This window comes from Canis aureus, chromosome 6, assembly GCF_053574225.1.
Source record: "Canis aureus isolate CA01 chromosome 6, VMU_Caureus_v.1.0, whole genome shotgun sequence".
Lineage (NCBI taxonomy): Eukaryota > Metazoa > Chordata > Mammalia > Carnivora > Canidae > Canis > Canis aureus.
The window spans coordinates 63,901,788-63,919,695 of record NC_135616.1 but is presented as its reverse complement, the minus strand read 5'-3'; the positions used below and the strand labels follow the sequence as shown (position 1 = coordinate 63,919,695).

The following is a 17,908-nucleotide window of genomic DNA, read 5'->3' as shown; positions in this document are numbered from 1 at the left end:
ACCCACTGATCTTGAGCTCAGTACAATCTCTCTGTAGACACAGTAACTGAGGGCAGCAGGGCTGAAGGTGTAGGGCTTCCACAGACTCCTTTATTTGTTCATATTTTTTTCTTCCCTCTCACAGGGACCGGATGCTGATGTTTGAAGAACTTTCAGATATCTTCTCAGACCATAATAACCATTTGACCAGCCGGGAACTTCTCATGAAGGTGAGGCAGTTGTGGGGAGATGCTGGGTTGCATTGCTGATGGCTCTGGAACCCAGTTAAGGCAAGAGTGGCTTAATGGCTCCCTACTTTCCTGCCTGTCCCAGGAGAAAGCCTGCAGTGACTTAGAAGACAGAATTTTTGTTTTTTTTGGGCCAAATCTGAGAAGCTCGGGGCTGAGAAAACTGAATGTCCAGCTCCTCGGTTTCACGGTTACACAACCAGATTGTGAAACTTGTGCTCATTGAGCATATCTCTTTAACGAGCCACGCTGCAGACACCAAGTGCTGGTGGCTTGGTGGGCGAGAGGCCCTGGAATATTCCTTCTCAGCAAAACTTCTTCTAGAATGACAGAGGCCAAGCCTGCAATTGCACATCCTTTACTTGGACCAAGTTGCATGGTCCATCAGCAATATTTATTGAATGCCAAGTGAGTGCTGACTTCTGAACTAAAGGCAGGTAAAAGTGTAGCTTGGTTGATTTTACTTCTCGAGACATTTTTTGAATGTCCGGTATCTGTAAAGCATTGGAGCGGCCTCTAGGAACATGAAGATGATAAACGCAGAACCTGTCTTCAAGAATTCACCCTCTGGCTGGTGGATGTAGGACGAAATGAGAATAAGTAGTCAATAAAGGTACAAATAACAGGTAGTGAATGGTCATCAGAGGGAAACATAGGCCAGGTACTATCTTCGCAGCCTTCCTATAAAGTAGATTTTATCATCCTTGTTTTGCAGATAGCCAGGACTTGGAGAGGTAAGTACTATGTCTTAAATCACACACCTGGTAGGTCGTGGAGCTAGAATGTGAACCCTACCTGGCAAGACTCTAAAACCTGTGCTTGTATCATGTAGGCATAAAACTATTTCTTTTGGCCACTTGGGAGTAGGGGACAGTGTAGATCTGAGAAAACTTCACGGACAAGGTAAATCCGTAATTGAGCAACTGTTGATTGAGTGTTCACAATGTGCTAGATGTCAGAGGTACACCCACGCTGAAGGCAGTCTCCGATCTTAAAGAGATTACATCTTGTGTCAGGGGGGTGATGGTAGAGAAGAAGACAATTCTAAAATCATAGGATATGCACTACCATAGCCCTGAACTGGGCAATGAGAGGATATGATCCTTGTCCTTAGTCTCTTTTGCTGCAAGTTGGAGATAATAATAGTATTTAGCCCACTGACCTCATAGAATTGTTTTGAAGATTGACTAAGATAAAATATTTGAAAGCGCTATGCAAATAAATGTATTTTTAGTATTTGGCATGCCTTGTGCACATGAAGCCAAAGTATGCACAACAAATGCAAGTTAAGTAAAGTATGCACTACATATGCAAGCTTAGGACAGGCACAGAGTGGGGATGAAAGTCCAGTGAAGGTGGGGTCACTAAGAAAAGGTACCCACCTGGTACCTGCTAGATTTGTCATTCCCGTAAGGGCCTCTGTTATGGTCTTCTTGACTGGGTGTCCTCCTAAGTCCTGCTCTTCCTGCATGTCTCATCGTGGGCTCTGCTGGGTACTCAGCCTGCCTCCTTGCTGGCCTGTAAGCCTCTTACAGGAAGGAACTGGATTTGTTTTCTCACTGTTCAATCCCTAATGCCTGACACAGTGCCTGGGATGCAGCAAGTGTTCAGAAAATATGTTTGCATGAATTGGTGGGCCTTAATAGTCATGTGACATTGAGACCCTGCCCACTCTTTGCCCTCCTAGGACTAGGTGATATGAGCAAGGCAGTTTATGCTGACATCTGACTCTGGATTTGGCCTACCTGATTAATGGCATGCTAACCAGTGCTTGCTGAGATCATGTTACTCCCTGCTTCACATCCCCCTGGATTTGTAGACTTTAAATGGAAACTCGTCTGGCTGGAAGGAGATGGCTTAGTGGTCTCCCTGTAAGGAACACAAAGCTAGACAAACCGGAGCCACACATTCAAATCCCAATAGCTCTGAGTCATCCTTCCAACGTAGATAAATTGAATGCTGTGCAGCTCATTGCCTGGTGGCAGTGTTCTGGCCGAAACCTTAGAAGCAAAGCCATATCTAGACATTAAAGGTCCCATAAACCTTTCTTAAATGTAGAAGTTGGCCCTCGTGCTCGAAGTTAAATTTCTTATACATGGCTCAAATCCCAAAGAAATGAAAAACTTGGCTATGAATTCCTGTGGTCTGTGCATTATCATTAACGATGTTGTAATGTTTTGGGCAGGCCATATGTATATGTAGGTCCCTTTCCAGTCACCTTTGTTGATCATTCTTCATGTGAAGTATATATCATTCTTCATATAATTCTGAGCCTTAATTCTCAGCATGGTTGTAAAAAAGAAAAAAATGAAATCAAGGTACTTATTAGGTTCTCGAAAAAACCCCTGGGAAAAATTGCTGGCCTCTGTTTCTAATATACCATTCTTGGACTTAACCTGATTTACCATTGCGTGATCTTAGTCTTAAACACTGATCTTTTCTTCCACCTCTGGGTAGATGTAATGATCCACCTTTATGATATTATGGCTGAGGCAACATAACAATTAGCAAAAACCTAAGATTTTCATTTTAATGTTGGGGGAAAATGTTTTTATTTTTCTCAAAGATTATCTTAAACCTGTTTGTATCTCAAACAGGTTTGATTATGATTTCTCAAACTTAAGTAACTCAGAGCTGGTGAACTGTAGAATCCATAAATTTTAAAACAGCAGGAAAGCAGAACGCCACCAAATCATCCCTGTTCTTGGGACTTTTAGTGAGAACTCTCCCTGGTGGAATTGATAAAAACAACTCTGAGAACAGCCCAACAATTTGGCTGTAATGGAAATGTATATGTAGTGAAGCTCCAACATGCACTCAGGCCAGGGTGGGAGCAGGAGACTCTGAAGGTCCATTCAGAGAGTTACCATTAACAACTTCTGGGTGATAATGTACCTAACATTGATTGAGAAGAATTCAGCGCCTCTATACATCCTAGTAGAAGAGGCCCAGAAACAGGATAGATAAGAACTCTGCCAAGGATAGAGATAGAAGGTGGGACTCAGGGGAGAAATTTTCACTAGGGAGAGAAAGGGAAGAGAAAGAGAGAGAGAGGAGCAGGAGGTTGGTGGAAGGAGAGGGAATGATTTGAAATTCATCTAAACAGAGGCAGTCATGAAGGATGGCATTTCCAAAGATGTGAATGTGGTGAAAAACATGAAGGTGACTTTGGCAGAAGAAAAGACACCATGAGTATGAGCATGGCCAGCAAAGGAGTCCGAAGAAAGGAACCAGACCAATGCCATCAGCATACCTGTGAAAAGTTCCAAGGGGTTTCAAGGAATTGGTGGTATGAGAGCTGCAGAGCAGAAGACTTAGGGCCAAGGAAGGAGAAAATTGACACTGATGGATTTTCGTTTGACATCTCATCTGGGAGAACTGGCACCAGCCTGTCTCTTCAGTTGCCCAGTCAGGATTGGAGTCTCAGTCTCTTGAAATCATGAAGTCATGAAATCCGCAGGCTTGCTCACGCTCACCTCAGGTCTTTACCGGCCTCCCAGTGAGGAGGCTGTCCTGAGTGATATGGAGGTCTGTGGCTTTCCATCTCTGCTGGTCTGTGGCTCTCTGGAGCCTTTTAAACTTCAGAAATCCTTCCTAAGAACTTTAGAGATACCTTCAATAACTTCCACACCTGATACCTCTGCCAATGATCAAGAACTGGAAGGGAACCAGAGGGATCCACATAGGAAAGGCATGGCCATTTGCTTTCATTCCAGACAGAAGTATTTTCTCACTTCTAGCGAATTCTTAAGAATTTGGGAGAACTCACCACCACCTCACATGGTAAATGGCACTTTCCTTCATCCCCGGGAGAAACTATAGGCAGGAGTCATTAAACAATATTGCTCCTTATCACCCTTTGTAGTAGAGTTAAAATAGATCATGAGTCACGGTGGGTTCTGGACCCAGGTTAAGGCTGATGAATGCTGGAAGATATTGATGCCTCGTTGCCATCGGGAAGGCCAAGTCTGCAAAAGACACACACTCCTGTGTGTGGTCGGGGAAGGTCACATGCTATGGTCACATCATAAATCCCAGCGAGACTGATGGAGGAAGCTACTGGAACGCGTATCCCCCATCCAGATTGTGAAATTTGCCTCCCATTCATATACTTCCTGGAAAATGAGAACTTAACAAGACCCCGAAACCACAGAACCCAACACACTGTGTTCCATCAGCAGGCGGGAGTTTAGTCATCATCGTTGAAGAGTTTGGCAGGAGCAGAGGAAGGGTAGCTGCCCGTCCTCAGGTGCCAGGAGGAAGGATTACCTTGTAGGAGTTCCAAACCTGAGAAAAGCAACCTAGGAGGACCAGGGAGGAAAACGAGGAGAAAAAAGAGGTGACGGTCTGGCTTTCATAGATTAGTGCTGCTGCACAATATTGGACTTCCTCAGAAAACTTCCGGTATAAAAGTTTCATTTAGCTGAGAAATACCACAGAAAGAGTCCCCAGAAAGAGTCCCTTTTTCTCTCCCAGAATGCTGGCACATGTATTTCAGGCCAAGATCAAGAAATCACAAAATGTACTGAGGAAGAGGTCTTCATTTCCAGGGCATGTGATTATTCTGGGTGAAATTTGGGATATATAAAAATTGCCTCCGGTTCTGGGAACTGCTGGCCTCGTATTGACCATTGATTTTTATCACTTAATCAGGGGTTCCCCTTAGAAAGGGGTAGAGGGGACAGGATCATCCGAGGCCACCAGACCTTATTGCAAATAGACCTCTTGCGACGAGCCAGCCAAATGTTTACATAATTGAGCCCAGAGCCTGCTGGAGGCCTCTTGGTTTTGCATGGCATCCAGGCAGTTGTGCAGAGGTTCCGGACCTGACCCTCCATGCCCCTTTGCTTGTTTGTGGTGCCGCTCTCCATCTGTGTGTGTGTTTCTGTTTCTTAGGAAGGAACCTCAAAATTTGCAAACCTGGACAGCAGTGTGAAAGAAAACCAGAAGCGGACTCAGAGGAGGCTTCAGCTCCAGAAGGACATGGTATGTTGGGCCCTCAGTCTTTTCTGAGAACCCAACAGAAAGCAGCCCTGTCTGGGTGGCGGGGCTTCTGCATGGCACTGACACATTCCATCTGCAGGGCACCCCTGCTTCCAAGAACATTCTCCATCCTTCATTTATTCTCAGCAGCCCTGGCAGGTCTATAGGAGACATATCATCACTCCCATTTGATCCAGTGGGAAATCAACACTAACAGTCACAAATCATAGCGTTCTCTGGAATATTCTTTCTTCTCGAGGTAGGGAGCAAAATCTGCAGTAGGGAGACTTCCTTCTCTCTTACTGTCCTCCTCCATGAACTCCTGCCCTTAGGAGCTGCTGCCCCGGGGCCTTGAGACCTCCTGGGAATGCCTACTGAAGTCAACTTTGGGTGCATGGTGGCCTAGGACATGGGTGCTGAGGAAAGGGTGTCTGCTCCCAGGAGGACTTGGTCTGTGTACTGGAAGATCTTTTCATTTGTTTGAAAACCTCTGTCCATTTTCCAGCTCCCCATACTAATCCCAAGGACTAACCAAACCTCATTTTTCCATACTCAAAGGACATACCTCCCTCCTTAAGACTGAAAGATAGTTACTATCTTTAGCATTATCTTAAGGCTTTATTTCAAAAATTCTCCTTTTAGCATGGAAGGGGGAAAACCAGAGAGGGGATTAGACACTGGCAACCTCTATATCTCCTTATCCTCGTTTTGGGAGGATTTTCTCCTTCTTTGGAAGGCTGGACATAAATCACAAATGTTGTTTTTGAATGATAGGACTCTTCTGTGCCATAAAGCTGATAAAACATTTTACAGCATTTCAGACTTTCTTTGGTTGTTCAAAGACAAGTTAAAAATAGCTGCTAAAAAAAAAAAAGATTATTTTAGTTCAGGATGAGACCTTGTGCACATAACAGAGGAGGACAAACTGCCCCTGAGAGTGAGTCCTCGGGGTGAACCTCTCCAGTCAGCTCTGGGCAAGGAGACAGCCAACCTCACATTGAACAACCTGGGCCTGCCCTGGCTGGGATTCTGTTTCCTTCCAGAATTTCCCAAGTGCCTGAATGGAAGTGAGGAGAAGGTATCCATGGCAGCCACTTTTTATTTTCTCTTTAGAAAGGCTAGTACCTCAGTGGCCTTATGGAGAATTGAGATGATCTCAAAGAAAGTTTTATGAAATTAATACCATGTATATACCTGCAGCTGAAGTGATTCAGCCTTCATTTCCAAGGGACAATTTTTAAAAACCAAACTTTTTATTGTGGAGTTACAGGACCACTGAGATCATGATCTGAGCCAAAGGCAGTTGCTTAACCAACTGAGCCACCCAAGAGGCCATTTTAATAAGTGACATCCCATGCTCTTGTGGGTCACACTCTTCCTCAGTGTACAGTCACCCACCTTTACCACTGGTGAGGCCGCTCCAAACCACCAGGAGTATCCGCACACTCTGAAAGAGAACAGGCATCGCTTGAAACTGTAAGCAAAATATGAATCCTCTGTGAACACTCTTGAACATAACTTGTATGCTCTCCTGGCTTTGAGGCCTGTTTTCCTAACTTTCGAAGTTAGAGATTAGGTGATAACGGAATTCCCATCCTTTTTAACAATTTTAAAAATTTCAGTTGTGGAGGATGACACTAATGGTCTTGAACGGTCCTTCATTTTCTCCAGATGTTGTCAAGGCTTACCTGGCCGTTCAGAGGTTGCTGCTTTCATCTGTGAATGGGATCTTGCCCAGTTTAGCCAGCAGTAGGTACATTTGCTCCAGCGTGGAGGCTATCGAAACCCTTCAACTTTTTCTTAATGTCTGTTTTGCTGTGCTTGCTCCTCAGGGTGTGATGCAGGGAACTGTGCCCTACCTGGGCACCTTCCTGACTGACCTCACCATGCTTGACACGGCTCTTCAGGACTACATTGAGGTGAGTTGTATGCAGGTGGCGACTTGGATGCCCAAGGGAGAAATTGATTTTATCAGTGTCTGTTGAGGGCCCATTATTTACACAGCACTGTGTCAGGTGCTGTGCCAAATACAAGGAAGAGTAACACCAATAGTGGCTCACAAGCCAGTGGAAGCTGTATATCAAAGCTGCAGGGACTGTGGAAATACTAGGAATTCAAACAGAAGTGCAGCGAGAGATGAAGGGAGGGTACAGCGAGTTCCATGTGTGGGGGTGGGGAGGGCAGGAGTGATGGGGGTTGGGAGGGCAGGGGGTGGGGAGGGCAGGAGTGAAGGAGTGGGTTTGAGAAAGTCCTAGAGGAGCACTTCGGCAGGTAGGGCTGAGGAGGTGATTCGCCCTAACCGTCTCCTTGGTAGGGTAGAGAGGTGGTCAGATCTGGATATTTAATTACTCTTTCCTTTGTTCATATAGTCACCTGCCCTGAGGCACTCTTGTGCTTTCTCTCCTGTGTGTGTTCTTTCCCTCTCTGTGGGAAGAGAAGTGAAATTTAAGCTATGAGTTAGTAGCTGTAATCAAATATTAAGTGGAGAGGGGCAGCCTGGGTGGCTCAGCGGTTTAGCGCCGCCTTAGGCCCAGGGCGTGATCCTGGATACCCCAGATCGAGTCCCACGTCGGGCGCCCTGTATGGAGTCAGCTTCTCCCTCTGCCTGTGTGTCTGTCTATCTCTCTCTGTCATGAATAAATAAATAAAATCTTAAAAAATCTATTAAGTGGAGAGGAAATTTGACATTTGAAATGAGATGTAAGGATTGCTGTATATCTAAGTTTCCGTCACCTCCCTGGCTGTCAACGTGCCATGAGTCTACTTTTCCTCTATGAGAGTTAGCAGGCCTAGTAGCCCTTCTGCATGAACCTACCTCCGAACCTACCTCCAAGCTCATCATAATGTTGTGGGTGTGCTCATGTTTTGCATTTCCCCAGCTCTGTCTCTTCACATCCCCTGTCTCAGCTTATCTCAGGAAACATTCATTAGCACTGGGGAATTTTGCGGGGAGTGACCAATGATTTAGAAGTTAAATTCAGCCTACTGAGAACAGGAGCTGGGGGATGAAGAATTGAAACTTAACTTTTCACAAGGCTATGTAGAAGCCACTTCCCTTTTGATAAACCATTGACAATTTGGTTTCCAGGATGAGTCAATGACCATCTGTTTTTGTTGCTTTTTGGTTAAGAAATAAAGTGGAACATTTACTCGAGCGTTTGCCCTAACTGGCTATGAAATGTACTTGGATTCTGAATCGTAACTTCCTTATCATGACTATTTTAGTTGGTTTTGGACATCTTATAAGAAGGCTGTCCGCCTATCCTGTCCTGTTATAATTAAAATAGTATTTTTCATGAAGCAAATGGTGCTACTCTTCTACATAGCAGCTGTAATTGCAGTGTCATTAATAATTGTGACTTTATCATCCCTCTGACATATTTTTATGAGATGTAGTAAAGGGGCTGTATTTCAAAGTAGCTTGGTTTGACACTATTTATTAATTTTTCATTTCAGGGTGGGCTGATAAACTTTGAGAAAAGGAGAAGGGTAAGTAGAGGCCTTGGCTGTAGTGTTCCATTTTATTTCACCTGAGCATGAAAAAAAAAAAAAAATGAAGCAAGGACTTAGGCTTTTTTTATAGAGGCAAAAAAAGAAAAAAAAGAATTGACATTTATCAAGCACTTACATGCAGTTGTGCCTTGTGCAATCCTGTGTACTTCTCCTCCAGAGTGCCATGAAATAGTTTTTATCTACCTCGATTCCCAGGTATGGAAACTTGCCCCGAGAGAGACAGGATAACGGGACTGAGGGTTGCCTGGTAGTGGAGCAGGGATGAGATCTGTCCTGCTGCTGCAAAGCCCACATTTCTTTCCTCACCCCTCCTCTTCTCTTCCTTGTAGTCAGCCTCGGCAACACCAGGTTCATCCTATGGAGGAATAGGGGTTTTGAAAGAGTAAATGACATATGGAAGAGTTAGTAAAGATGATGAAGAGTTAATAAAGATGGAGAGGAAAGGGTGTTCACTGTTATATGTGGATAATTCCTTTCCTGTCAGCATGGGAAGGTGTTCTCTTTTGGTGTTCTGAATTTTTCTGTGGTGAGGACAGTGGATGGTTTTGCACAGCACAAAAAGAGAAAACAGAGCTTTGAAATTTTGCTGTAGTTTTAGTGTAAAAATGGTGTGTTTCAATAGGTACTTAAATGATACAAAGGAAACTTAATGAGCAAAGGAATGCCTGCACCCCATAGCACTCAAGAGTAAGGAACCTTACTCACTCATTCACTCTTTCATTCCTCAAATATTGATGGCATGCCTCACATGGGCTAAGCACTCTGATAGGTTTGAGAATCGCTGTAGAGAAAGCCTGCTGCTCCCTGCCCTCAGAAACGTCACAGTCCAGGAGGAAGGTAGGCAAGTACAGCTGATAAGGCCTGCTGAGCAGAAGTAGTGAGTATCACAGGAAGATGTAGGAGGGGAATCTAACCCCAATTTGTGGGGTCAGGGAAACTTCCAGGAGGAAATGACAATTGAGTTAAAACCAAAACTTTGGGAACCAATCAAACTGAGCTCGTTAGTAGCAAGATATGCTAACATAGACAAATACTTTCTTCTCTAGCATGATGATAGATATTTCTTGAGGATATTGAGACCAAGAGCTGAAGTCATTGGATGGGAAGGTGATGCCCATAGAACCTGCCCATTGTTGAGTTTCTTCTGTCATGTCCTGTGATGATGAAACAAATTCACTCATTGGCCTCCAGAGTTACCCATCTTTGTCCTTTAACTTCAGAATAACCCTGGCTGGTACTCTCTTTCCTTTTAAGACTTTGGGAAAATTTGAGTATAAAACCTAAAGCTAAAGCTTACACTCTTTGCTGCTTTAAAAAAAAACTTTATTGAAACATCTAAAGAAGTATAAATAATTTTGGACATAATTATGTACTTGCTTCTCTCATGAGCTTTAAAAGATTTAGTTACAGGATTTACTGGAGTTGTAAAAACCCAAGGATTCGGGAAATCCAAACATTCAAGTTTATGAGGCCCTAGAATGCTTACATATTCATCTCTACCAAAACTTATTTACTGTGGGGTCAGGATTGAAGAAGATGAGGATGGGGCACTTCAGAGCTTCCTGACTTACAGTAATTTTTTTCTTTATCTTTTAGGAAATAGAAATGGAAATTTAAAATATACCTTAGAAGTATGCAGCTTTAAAAAAAATAAATTTTCTATCCCTAGAATGAAAACATAAAAAAGGAAGCCACTGTGGCTTTCAATAATAACTAGTTTGGGTTGCTCTGCTAGCCTGTTTTTGGTCATATAAATTGCTTTTTCAAGGAGAAGGGAGGATTGACAAGCATACAAAGACCTCAGAGATTCAGAGTTAGAATTGTTAAGTTATTCAGTTCTTTTATTTCTAAGAAAGACAGTACTTCGAGTCCTCCTCATTGGTTTTTGCCATTGTTTATTTTAATTGTGTTGTGTCTTCATACTGAAAAAAGATACATTTGGTTGGCCTTATTATTTACTCTCTTTTGGTGTTCTGTCTGCTGTAGGAATTTGAAGTGATTGCCCAGATAAAGCTCTTGCAGTCTGCCTGCAACAGCTATTGTATGACACCAGACCCAAAGTTCATCCAGTGGTTCCAGAGGCAGCAGCTTCTAACAGAGGAGGAGAGGTAGGTCCACATATTGCCCATCAGGGTGGAGCTATGGTGTTGGAGAGAGGAACACTATCTCCTTTTCCTTATTTGGCCATTTATTCAGCAGCTATTTAGTGAGAAGCTACTAGATTCTAGATCCTCAGTTTTCAAAGGGTAATGGTATAGCAGGAAAGGCTGAATTGATGGCATCAGAAGATGTGCTTTCAGATTCTTGCTCTACCATTTATTGATCTTTAAAATCTTGAGCAAGTCACATATTACATATTCTTCATTATCTTCAGGATACTCTCTATAAAATGTTTGTGAGGATCAAATGAAGTCCTATTTGGAAAAGCATTGTTTAAGTGCTGATCACCATCCTCATCGTCACCACCACCACTACCACCCCATCGTCACCACGTTTGTCATTTTTGTTAATTGGTACCAATTTCCAAGGAGCTTGCATTTGGGAAGGAGAGACAGACTCATGAAGAATTGAAATATGGGGGGGTGGGGCAGGTAACTAAAGTGCTATAGGATCTATAGGCAGAAACAATTTGGCCAAGGACGGGGGAAGTAGGGAAGATAATCAGTAAGGTGTGAACGTTTGGGTTAGGCTGCAAAGGAGAAACAGGATTTCACCAGGAGAACTGGAGAAGAACATTCCAGACAGAGGGAAGAACATGAACAACAGCTTGGTGGCTTGAAGTGGTTGGCATCTGGAAGAACAGAACTCTGTTGTGGATGGGACAGATTTCAAAATCATGATTGACAAGCAAGCAAAAGTACATTAACTCCAGTGCCTTGAATGTCCGCCCAGAAGGGACGTAGTCTGTCCCATGGTCCAGCAGATTAGAGTCTACAGACCATATCCAGCCCACCACATGTTTTATATTTTTAAATGGTTGGAAAAAAAAAAAAAGAGGATTGTAACATGGAACAGTTATTTGACATTCAAGTTTTAGAATCCATAAATAAAGTTTTATTGGAATACAGCCCATTCATTTACATCTTATTTATGGTTGCTTTCATGCTTTAAAGACAGTTAAGTAGTTGGAAGAGAGACCATATAGCCTGCAAAGCCTAAAATATTTGCCATCTGGTCCTTTACAGAAAATATTTGCTAACCCCTGCCATAGACCAGGGGATTTCCTTGAAAGTTTATCATCAGGGAGAGCAAAATTGACAGCAAAATACGAATTTTGCCAATGAGGAAATTGAGATTCAGAGAGTAACTGAACTAGTTAGTGATAGAATTTAGTCTTCTTGACTCTACAATCTAAGCTCTCAAGGCTGTTGTATAATGTGGGGGCAAATCATATAACCTCTGTAAGCCTCAGTTCCCTCAGAAGATAGATGATTTCAGAGCTCTTTTTTTAAATCCCAGAGTAGATTGGTCCTATTACATTAAAACAAAACCTGTGTTTTAGTACTCATTAGTTGGTAAAAATTTTTATCTTTACCATGTAGAAAATAAAGCAGTTACTGCCTCACCTTACATTTCTGGTCTGATGATCGGTTTCTATGAGTTAACTTTCTCTCTAGATGTACATCCTTCTCACAAATGGGACATGCATACCATGGCTGGTGTTTGGAATCAGAGAGTCTAGGCTCACAGTATTAGCTGTAATAATTAAAATTTTGTTAATTGTAAAAATTGACTTTTTAATGGTTAGAGGAATCTTGCTAAATATATCCCATTTTTTTCTTCCTATTTACCACCACCTCTAGAGCTTAAGTTAATATTTGGAAAATTCCTTTATCAATGAATACCCACACATGAGCAAACACCTGGACATAGCTTTAGATTTAAAAAAAAAAGTACACATAATTAACAGCTTAAGCTATTAGTCAACACACTTACCCTTCCACACCTACCCAGAGCCAAATACATCTATTAGTTAGAGTTATGAGCTTTCATAAAAGACATTTCAAGTCAGCTCTAAATCCCTCTTGTGCTTATGGAAGTTATTTCTGCCTGGCAGGTAGATGTCTGAACTTGGAGCATTTTAAATTTAGGATGTTTTGGCAATTAAAAATCCTATTCAAATATCTTTACCAATAATATAACTGCCTATGTCTGTTCACTCAAGATTAAACAGTTTGCAAAAGTCTCTTCTTTCATTTCTCCTAGATAGGAAGTTGAGCACATGTGCCCCCCACACACAGAGTAATGAAGGGAGGTAGCAGACAAGAAATCATTCTCTCCCTGGCTTAGTAGTGGGATGAGAATGATCAGGAAACAGAGTGGAGTCGGCCTTTGATGCTGCCAAAGTGCACAAATCCCTCTTTTGAGGCATGTGGCACCAAAGGGTCTCCGTCTGGGGATTAGAGCAGGGGGCACATGTGTAAATTTGTAGAATCTGGTCATTCAGTCCATCCGCTCTGACGCTGGTGGTGGAACAACATGGTATATACATCTTTACTCTTTTAATGATCAGAGACTTCCTCTAAAACAAAATCGGCAAATCGTGTGAATTTCAGCCTGTTCTTCATTCTCAAGCTCTGACCTCACGAGCTCCCTCCTCTTCCCCAGCTATGCCCTGTCCTGTGAGATCGAAGCAGCTGCTGATGCCAGCGCCACCTCGCCCAAGCCGCGCAAGAGCATGGTGAAGAGGCTCAGTCTGTGAGTGTCGCCCGGGGATCTTGGGGCCCGAGAGTCAGAGAGAGGAAGGGTATTTAATACCGAGGCCCTGAGCCAGGACAAAAGTGAAGAGCAGTTCCCTCCCTGATTGAGGGGTTGACCTTCTGTCGTGAACTTTCTGAATCTCTTCCTCCTTCTGCACTGTTCTCTCTGGTACAAAGCACCATCATCTCCCAGCCTGGACCGACTCTCCCAACGGCCGTATCGGCTTTGGCCCCAGCCTTGCCTCAACAGCGCATTCTCCACCAAATAGTCTGGTAACCTCTTAAAACGTTCACCAGATTATACCACTTCCTTGCTTAAAAAAGCCTCTCATGGTTTTTTTTTTAATATTTCATTTATTTATTCATGAGAGATGCAGAGAGAGAGGCAGAGATACAGGCAGAGGGAGAAGCAGGCTCCATGCGGGGAGCCTGATGCAGGACTCGATCCTGGGACCGTGGGATCACGCCTGGAGCCAAAGGCAGATGCTCAACCACTGAGCCACCCAGGCGTCCCCCTTTAATGGTTTTATTTGAAAATAGCACCCAGACTCCTTAGCCTTGCTTAGGAGGACTTTCATGACCTTCCTGCAGTCTTCTTGGCCACCTTCCCCTCAATGCAGCCTTCCCCCTTGTTCACCAGAATCCAGCCATGCCAATCTTGCAGCCATCCACCAACTGCCCCAGGCTTGCTCCTGCTTCAGGGCCTTTGCGCATGATGTTTCTTTGGCCTGGCATGCTCGTTCTCTGTGGCTGGCTCCTTCAGATGCAGGCAACAGTGTTACATCCTGAGAAAGCACCCTCTCTGATGCTTGCTTGCTTGCTTGCTTGTTTGTTTGTTTGTTTATTTATTTATTTATTTATTTATTTATTTATTTATTTTTTTTCTCTCTCTGATGCTTCTGCCCACCCCTATCCCTCTCAGTCATACTGGCTCTTTCCTACAGTGGAACATACGCATGGCTGTGTGCCCTACTCAGTGCCAGGCGGGCAAGACACTCCACAGCTAACTTCATGATACCTGTCTCCCTTTGAGTGAAAGCAGGAGTCCTTACAGTGGCCCTCAGGACTCTTCAGGACCTGCAGTGTTGTCCCAGCCCTGCCTGCCCATCCCATACCTGTCTGTCCTGATCTTTCCCGGCTCACTATACTCTGCATTCCAGCCACCCAGACCTCTCCCAATATGCTAGGCGTGCCATTTCTTCTGCTTAGAGCACTGTTCCCCAGATAGCCAAATGACTCACTCCTCACTCCCTTCAGAGGTTTGTTGAAATGTCACCTTCTCAGTGAGCCTTCCCCTGACCACCTTATTTAATACCATAACATATCCACCTTACCTGCCCATGGCACCCTCTCTCACCTGCACCTGCTTTGAATTTCTCCATTGCCTTTACCTCCACCTGACATACTGTAGGTTGTGTGTATCTGTTTATTATCTAGAATGCAGACTCCACGAAGGCAGGTGTGTACATCTGTTTTTTGTTCATTGCTATATCCCCAAAACCTACAGTTTATCTATGCCTGGCACACAGTAGATAATTAATATTTATCAAAAGAATAAATCGGGCCATGTGCCAACACCATTTTAAGAACAACACACCTCATCCAATCCACAAAATAGCCTAAGTGGTAGGTCCTACTGTTATACCAACTTTATAAACCAGGAAAGTAAGGCACAGAGAGGGGAACCAGTGTGTTAGTTATTGGAAGATCTGGATTCAAACCCAGGGTTTGGCCATGGAGCCAAACTTGTAACCTTCTTGCCATATTGCCTGTGGGAAAAATACTTTCTGAGGGAGAGAGGAAGGAAAGATTGGAGCAGTAGGTAAACAGTGGAGGAGGGAGAAGAGAAGGGAGGGACAGGGTGCAGAGGGTGGGAGGGAAGAATGAGAAACTGGTAGCTTAATAAGAACCTGTGCTTTCACGGTAGCCATTTTTACAGAAGAGCCTCAAGGGGCCGAGTCTATGTCACCAAGTTGATCTCTTAGACATTAGACTCTGAGGGACATCAGACTAATGAACCCAATGAAGGCTTCAAGAAGTCAGTGCAAGGAAGCAAGGATTGTCATTTGATTAGTCAATTTGCTCTTCCCTTTGAAGACCTGTTCCTGTGTCTGATCTTTTGGGTGTCCCAGTGGGTGTTGGCCAGGGACAAGCAAGCACAGTGATTAGGGAATATTGAACAGGTTTTTGTAGCAGGGTAGCTTGGGAGCCATACTGACCTAATAGACCCCAACTCCACCACTTATCTGCTCTGTGAACTTATGTGTCTGTGTCATCGTTTGTGAGAAAGGGACCGTCATGTCCATCTCAATGGGTTGTTTTAGGACTGGTGGGGTTGTCACACTCCTCAAATGCTGCCTCGCTCTCAGAGGGTACCTGGAAAGCTACCATTATTTTTTTAAGAAACAACTTTCTGCTACTGTCTTTTTGAATCTTTTTTTTTGGGGGGGGGGGAGGGGGTCAGGATTCTGACTGTTTCTGTGGGTTTTTGATGCTTTCCAGCACTGTCTATCCACCTACCTCAGTGAATCACAGTGGGACATAGAAGCAGGCGTGGCACATGAACTTGGATATTGCCATATTCCCCGATGTGACATATGAAAGTCCTTACTGGGTGTGATGGCATGATGTCCCACTTATAGAAGCAGCTTGGGCTTCCACCTGATATCAGGTGACATGTGAAGATGACTTTGGGCCGTGTGATTGTATAGAAAGCATTTTAAAGGTAATCTTGATCTCTTGCCAGACCTCTCTCTGTTTAGATGCCTAACTGGGCCCTCCTGAACTCTAGATTTATGAGCTTGTAGATTGACTCCTATAGAATTTTCCATAGTATCTTGCTATCTTTTCCTCATTGCAATCATGGAGGAGAATGATCTCTCTTTTGAGATAACCCCAGGGCCTGACCAAGTCTTGTCAGCTGCTAAGATTGGTACCTACACAGGGACTCAGGCTCCCTGACAAGGTAGTCAAGGAATGCCAGGCATCTTGGTGGTCCTCTGCATCAGAAATAATTAGAAATTTCTGGACCTGCTATGACAGTCAGAGGTCTGCACAGGTAGATCCAATCCTAAGTGCTAGTATTTTTGCTCTCTTGCTTTTCCTTCCCCATCCGTAGGCAGTAGCCACTGCAGACACATTTTTACGTAACTACTTCCCACTACCTTCTCCAGCGTAGCTGTCCATATGTATTGTGCTGGGGACTCTAGCACCCCTGGGTCCTCTTTCTGCACCAACTCTGGCATGTGAATGAAGGGACGTTCACATGAAACCAGAAGAAGCAGGATTGTCACGGTGCAGTGTCCTGCATAAAGTGGGTAGACATCAAATACATGTCTCCTTGGTGAAATCTTGCCAAGATGCTTGAGTTTAACCTTTGGTGTCTCCAGTTGAGTTTGAACATTTATCGTGAATAAAACAGGCCACATTGCCACTCATCATATTTCTTGTACATATAAAGGAGTTTGTATACCTATCGATTCCCAAAATGTTTTGTGATCTTGGCATTTTAAAAAATGTGTAAAATGTACTTTCTGCCCTCCTCACATTTAATGACCCATTTTCCAAAGAGTCTGGAAAGAATTTGGGGGGCCTTAGTGGAAGGTGTGCTTGGTCTGAAGGTTGGAGATGCCTACTATTGCGCCAGAATTAACCTTTACAAAGCAGAATTGACCTCAGAGATTTATACAAATGGAAGAACCTTTTTTATTTACCCTTTGAACAATTTCATTCTAAGCCAGACTCTCAGAAGATGGGCCGAGGACCACGAGTCCACAGCCTTCAAAGGTCTTCTCCTCATAATTCATGGAGGAGTACAACAGCGGCGTCATTTTTTCTCCTGTGAATTGTGATCAGAGTTTAGCTCTTTCCCCTTTGGCCCAGTAGTGCTTGGAGGTCCCAGAAAGGAGACAACATAGAAAACGGGGCAAGAGGTGGTGGGGTAGAGATGAAGCAGAACAAAGATGTGCTTCAGGTCTTAGAATTTGATCATGTAATTCCTGAAATAGTTAATGAAAAATGAAGCTACTTTTCTACTATTGTTTCTACTGTTGTTTTATACAGTCAGTGCTTTGTTTGGGGTTGGCTGCATTTGCTAATTTCTTTACATGCCTTTCCTTCTTGCCTCTTATCTCTCCCTCCTTTTACTCCTTTCCATGTCATCTATTAATGTAAACCCTCTCCGTCTCTGTCTGAGAACATCTTTATTTGGTGCTCACTCTCCGAATTCTGTTAGCTGGGTATAGAATTCAAGGAGGAGGGCAGCCCAGGTGGCTCAGCAGTTTAGCACCACCTTCAGCCCAGGGCATGATCCTGGAGACCCGGGATTGAGTCCCGCGTCAGGCTCCCTGCATGGAGCCTGCTTCTCCCTCTGCTTGTGTCTCTGCCTCACTCTGTGTGTCTCTCATGATAAATAAAATCTTAATAAAATAAAAAGGATTCAAGGAGGACCATTCATTTCACTCAGCACTTTGAAGACATTATTCC

At 43.7% G+C, this 17,908-nt stretch overlaps 1 protein-coding gene and 1 long non-coding RNA gene across 4 annotated transcripts in view; one reads left to right on the top strand and one right to left on the bottom strand.

The window, feature by feature from the left end:
• Positions 1-17,908, top strand: part of RGL1 (ral guanine nucleotide dissociation stimulator like 1) — a 248,494-nt gene that overhangs the window by 214,876 nt on the left and 15,710 nt on the right. For all 3 annotated transcript variants that reach the window (XM_077901969.1, XM_077901966.1, XM_077901968.1), the window contains 6 exons: positions 125-209; positions 5,124-5,213; positions 7,043-7,129; positions 8,667-8,699; positions 10,710-10,831; positions 13,332-13,421. In XM_077901969.1, the coding sequence (XP_077758095.1) occupies positions 125-209; positions 5,124-5,213; positions 7,043-7,129; positions 8,667-8,699; positions 10,710-10,831; positions 13,332-13,421 (507 nt within the window). The remainder of the gene's footprint in view (positions 1-124; positions 210-5,123; positions 5,214-7,042; positions 7,130-8,666; positions 8,700-10,709; positions 10,832-13,331; positions 13,422-17,908) is intronic.
• On the bottom strand, positions 6,451-9,845 carry LOC144316259 (uncharacterized). Its single transcript, XR_013382113.1, has 3 exons — positions 9,429-9,845; positions 8,839-9,078; positions 6,451-6,657 (listed from the first exon to the last, which is right to left on the bottom strand). It is a non-coding gene; the product is annotated as an uncharacterized LOC144316259 (long non-coding RNA).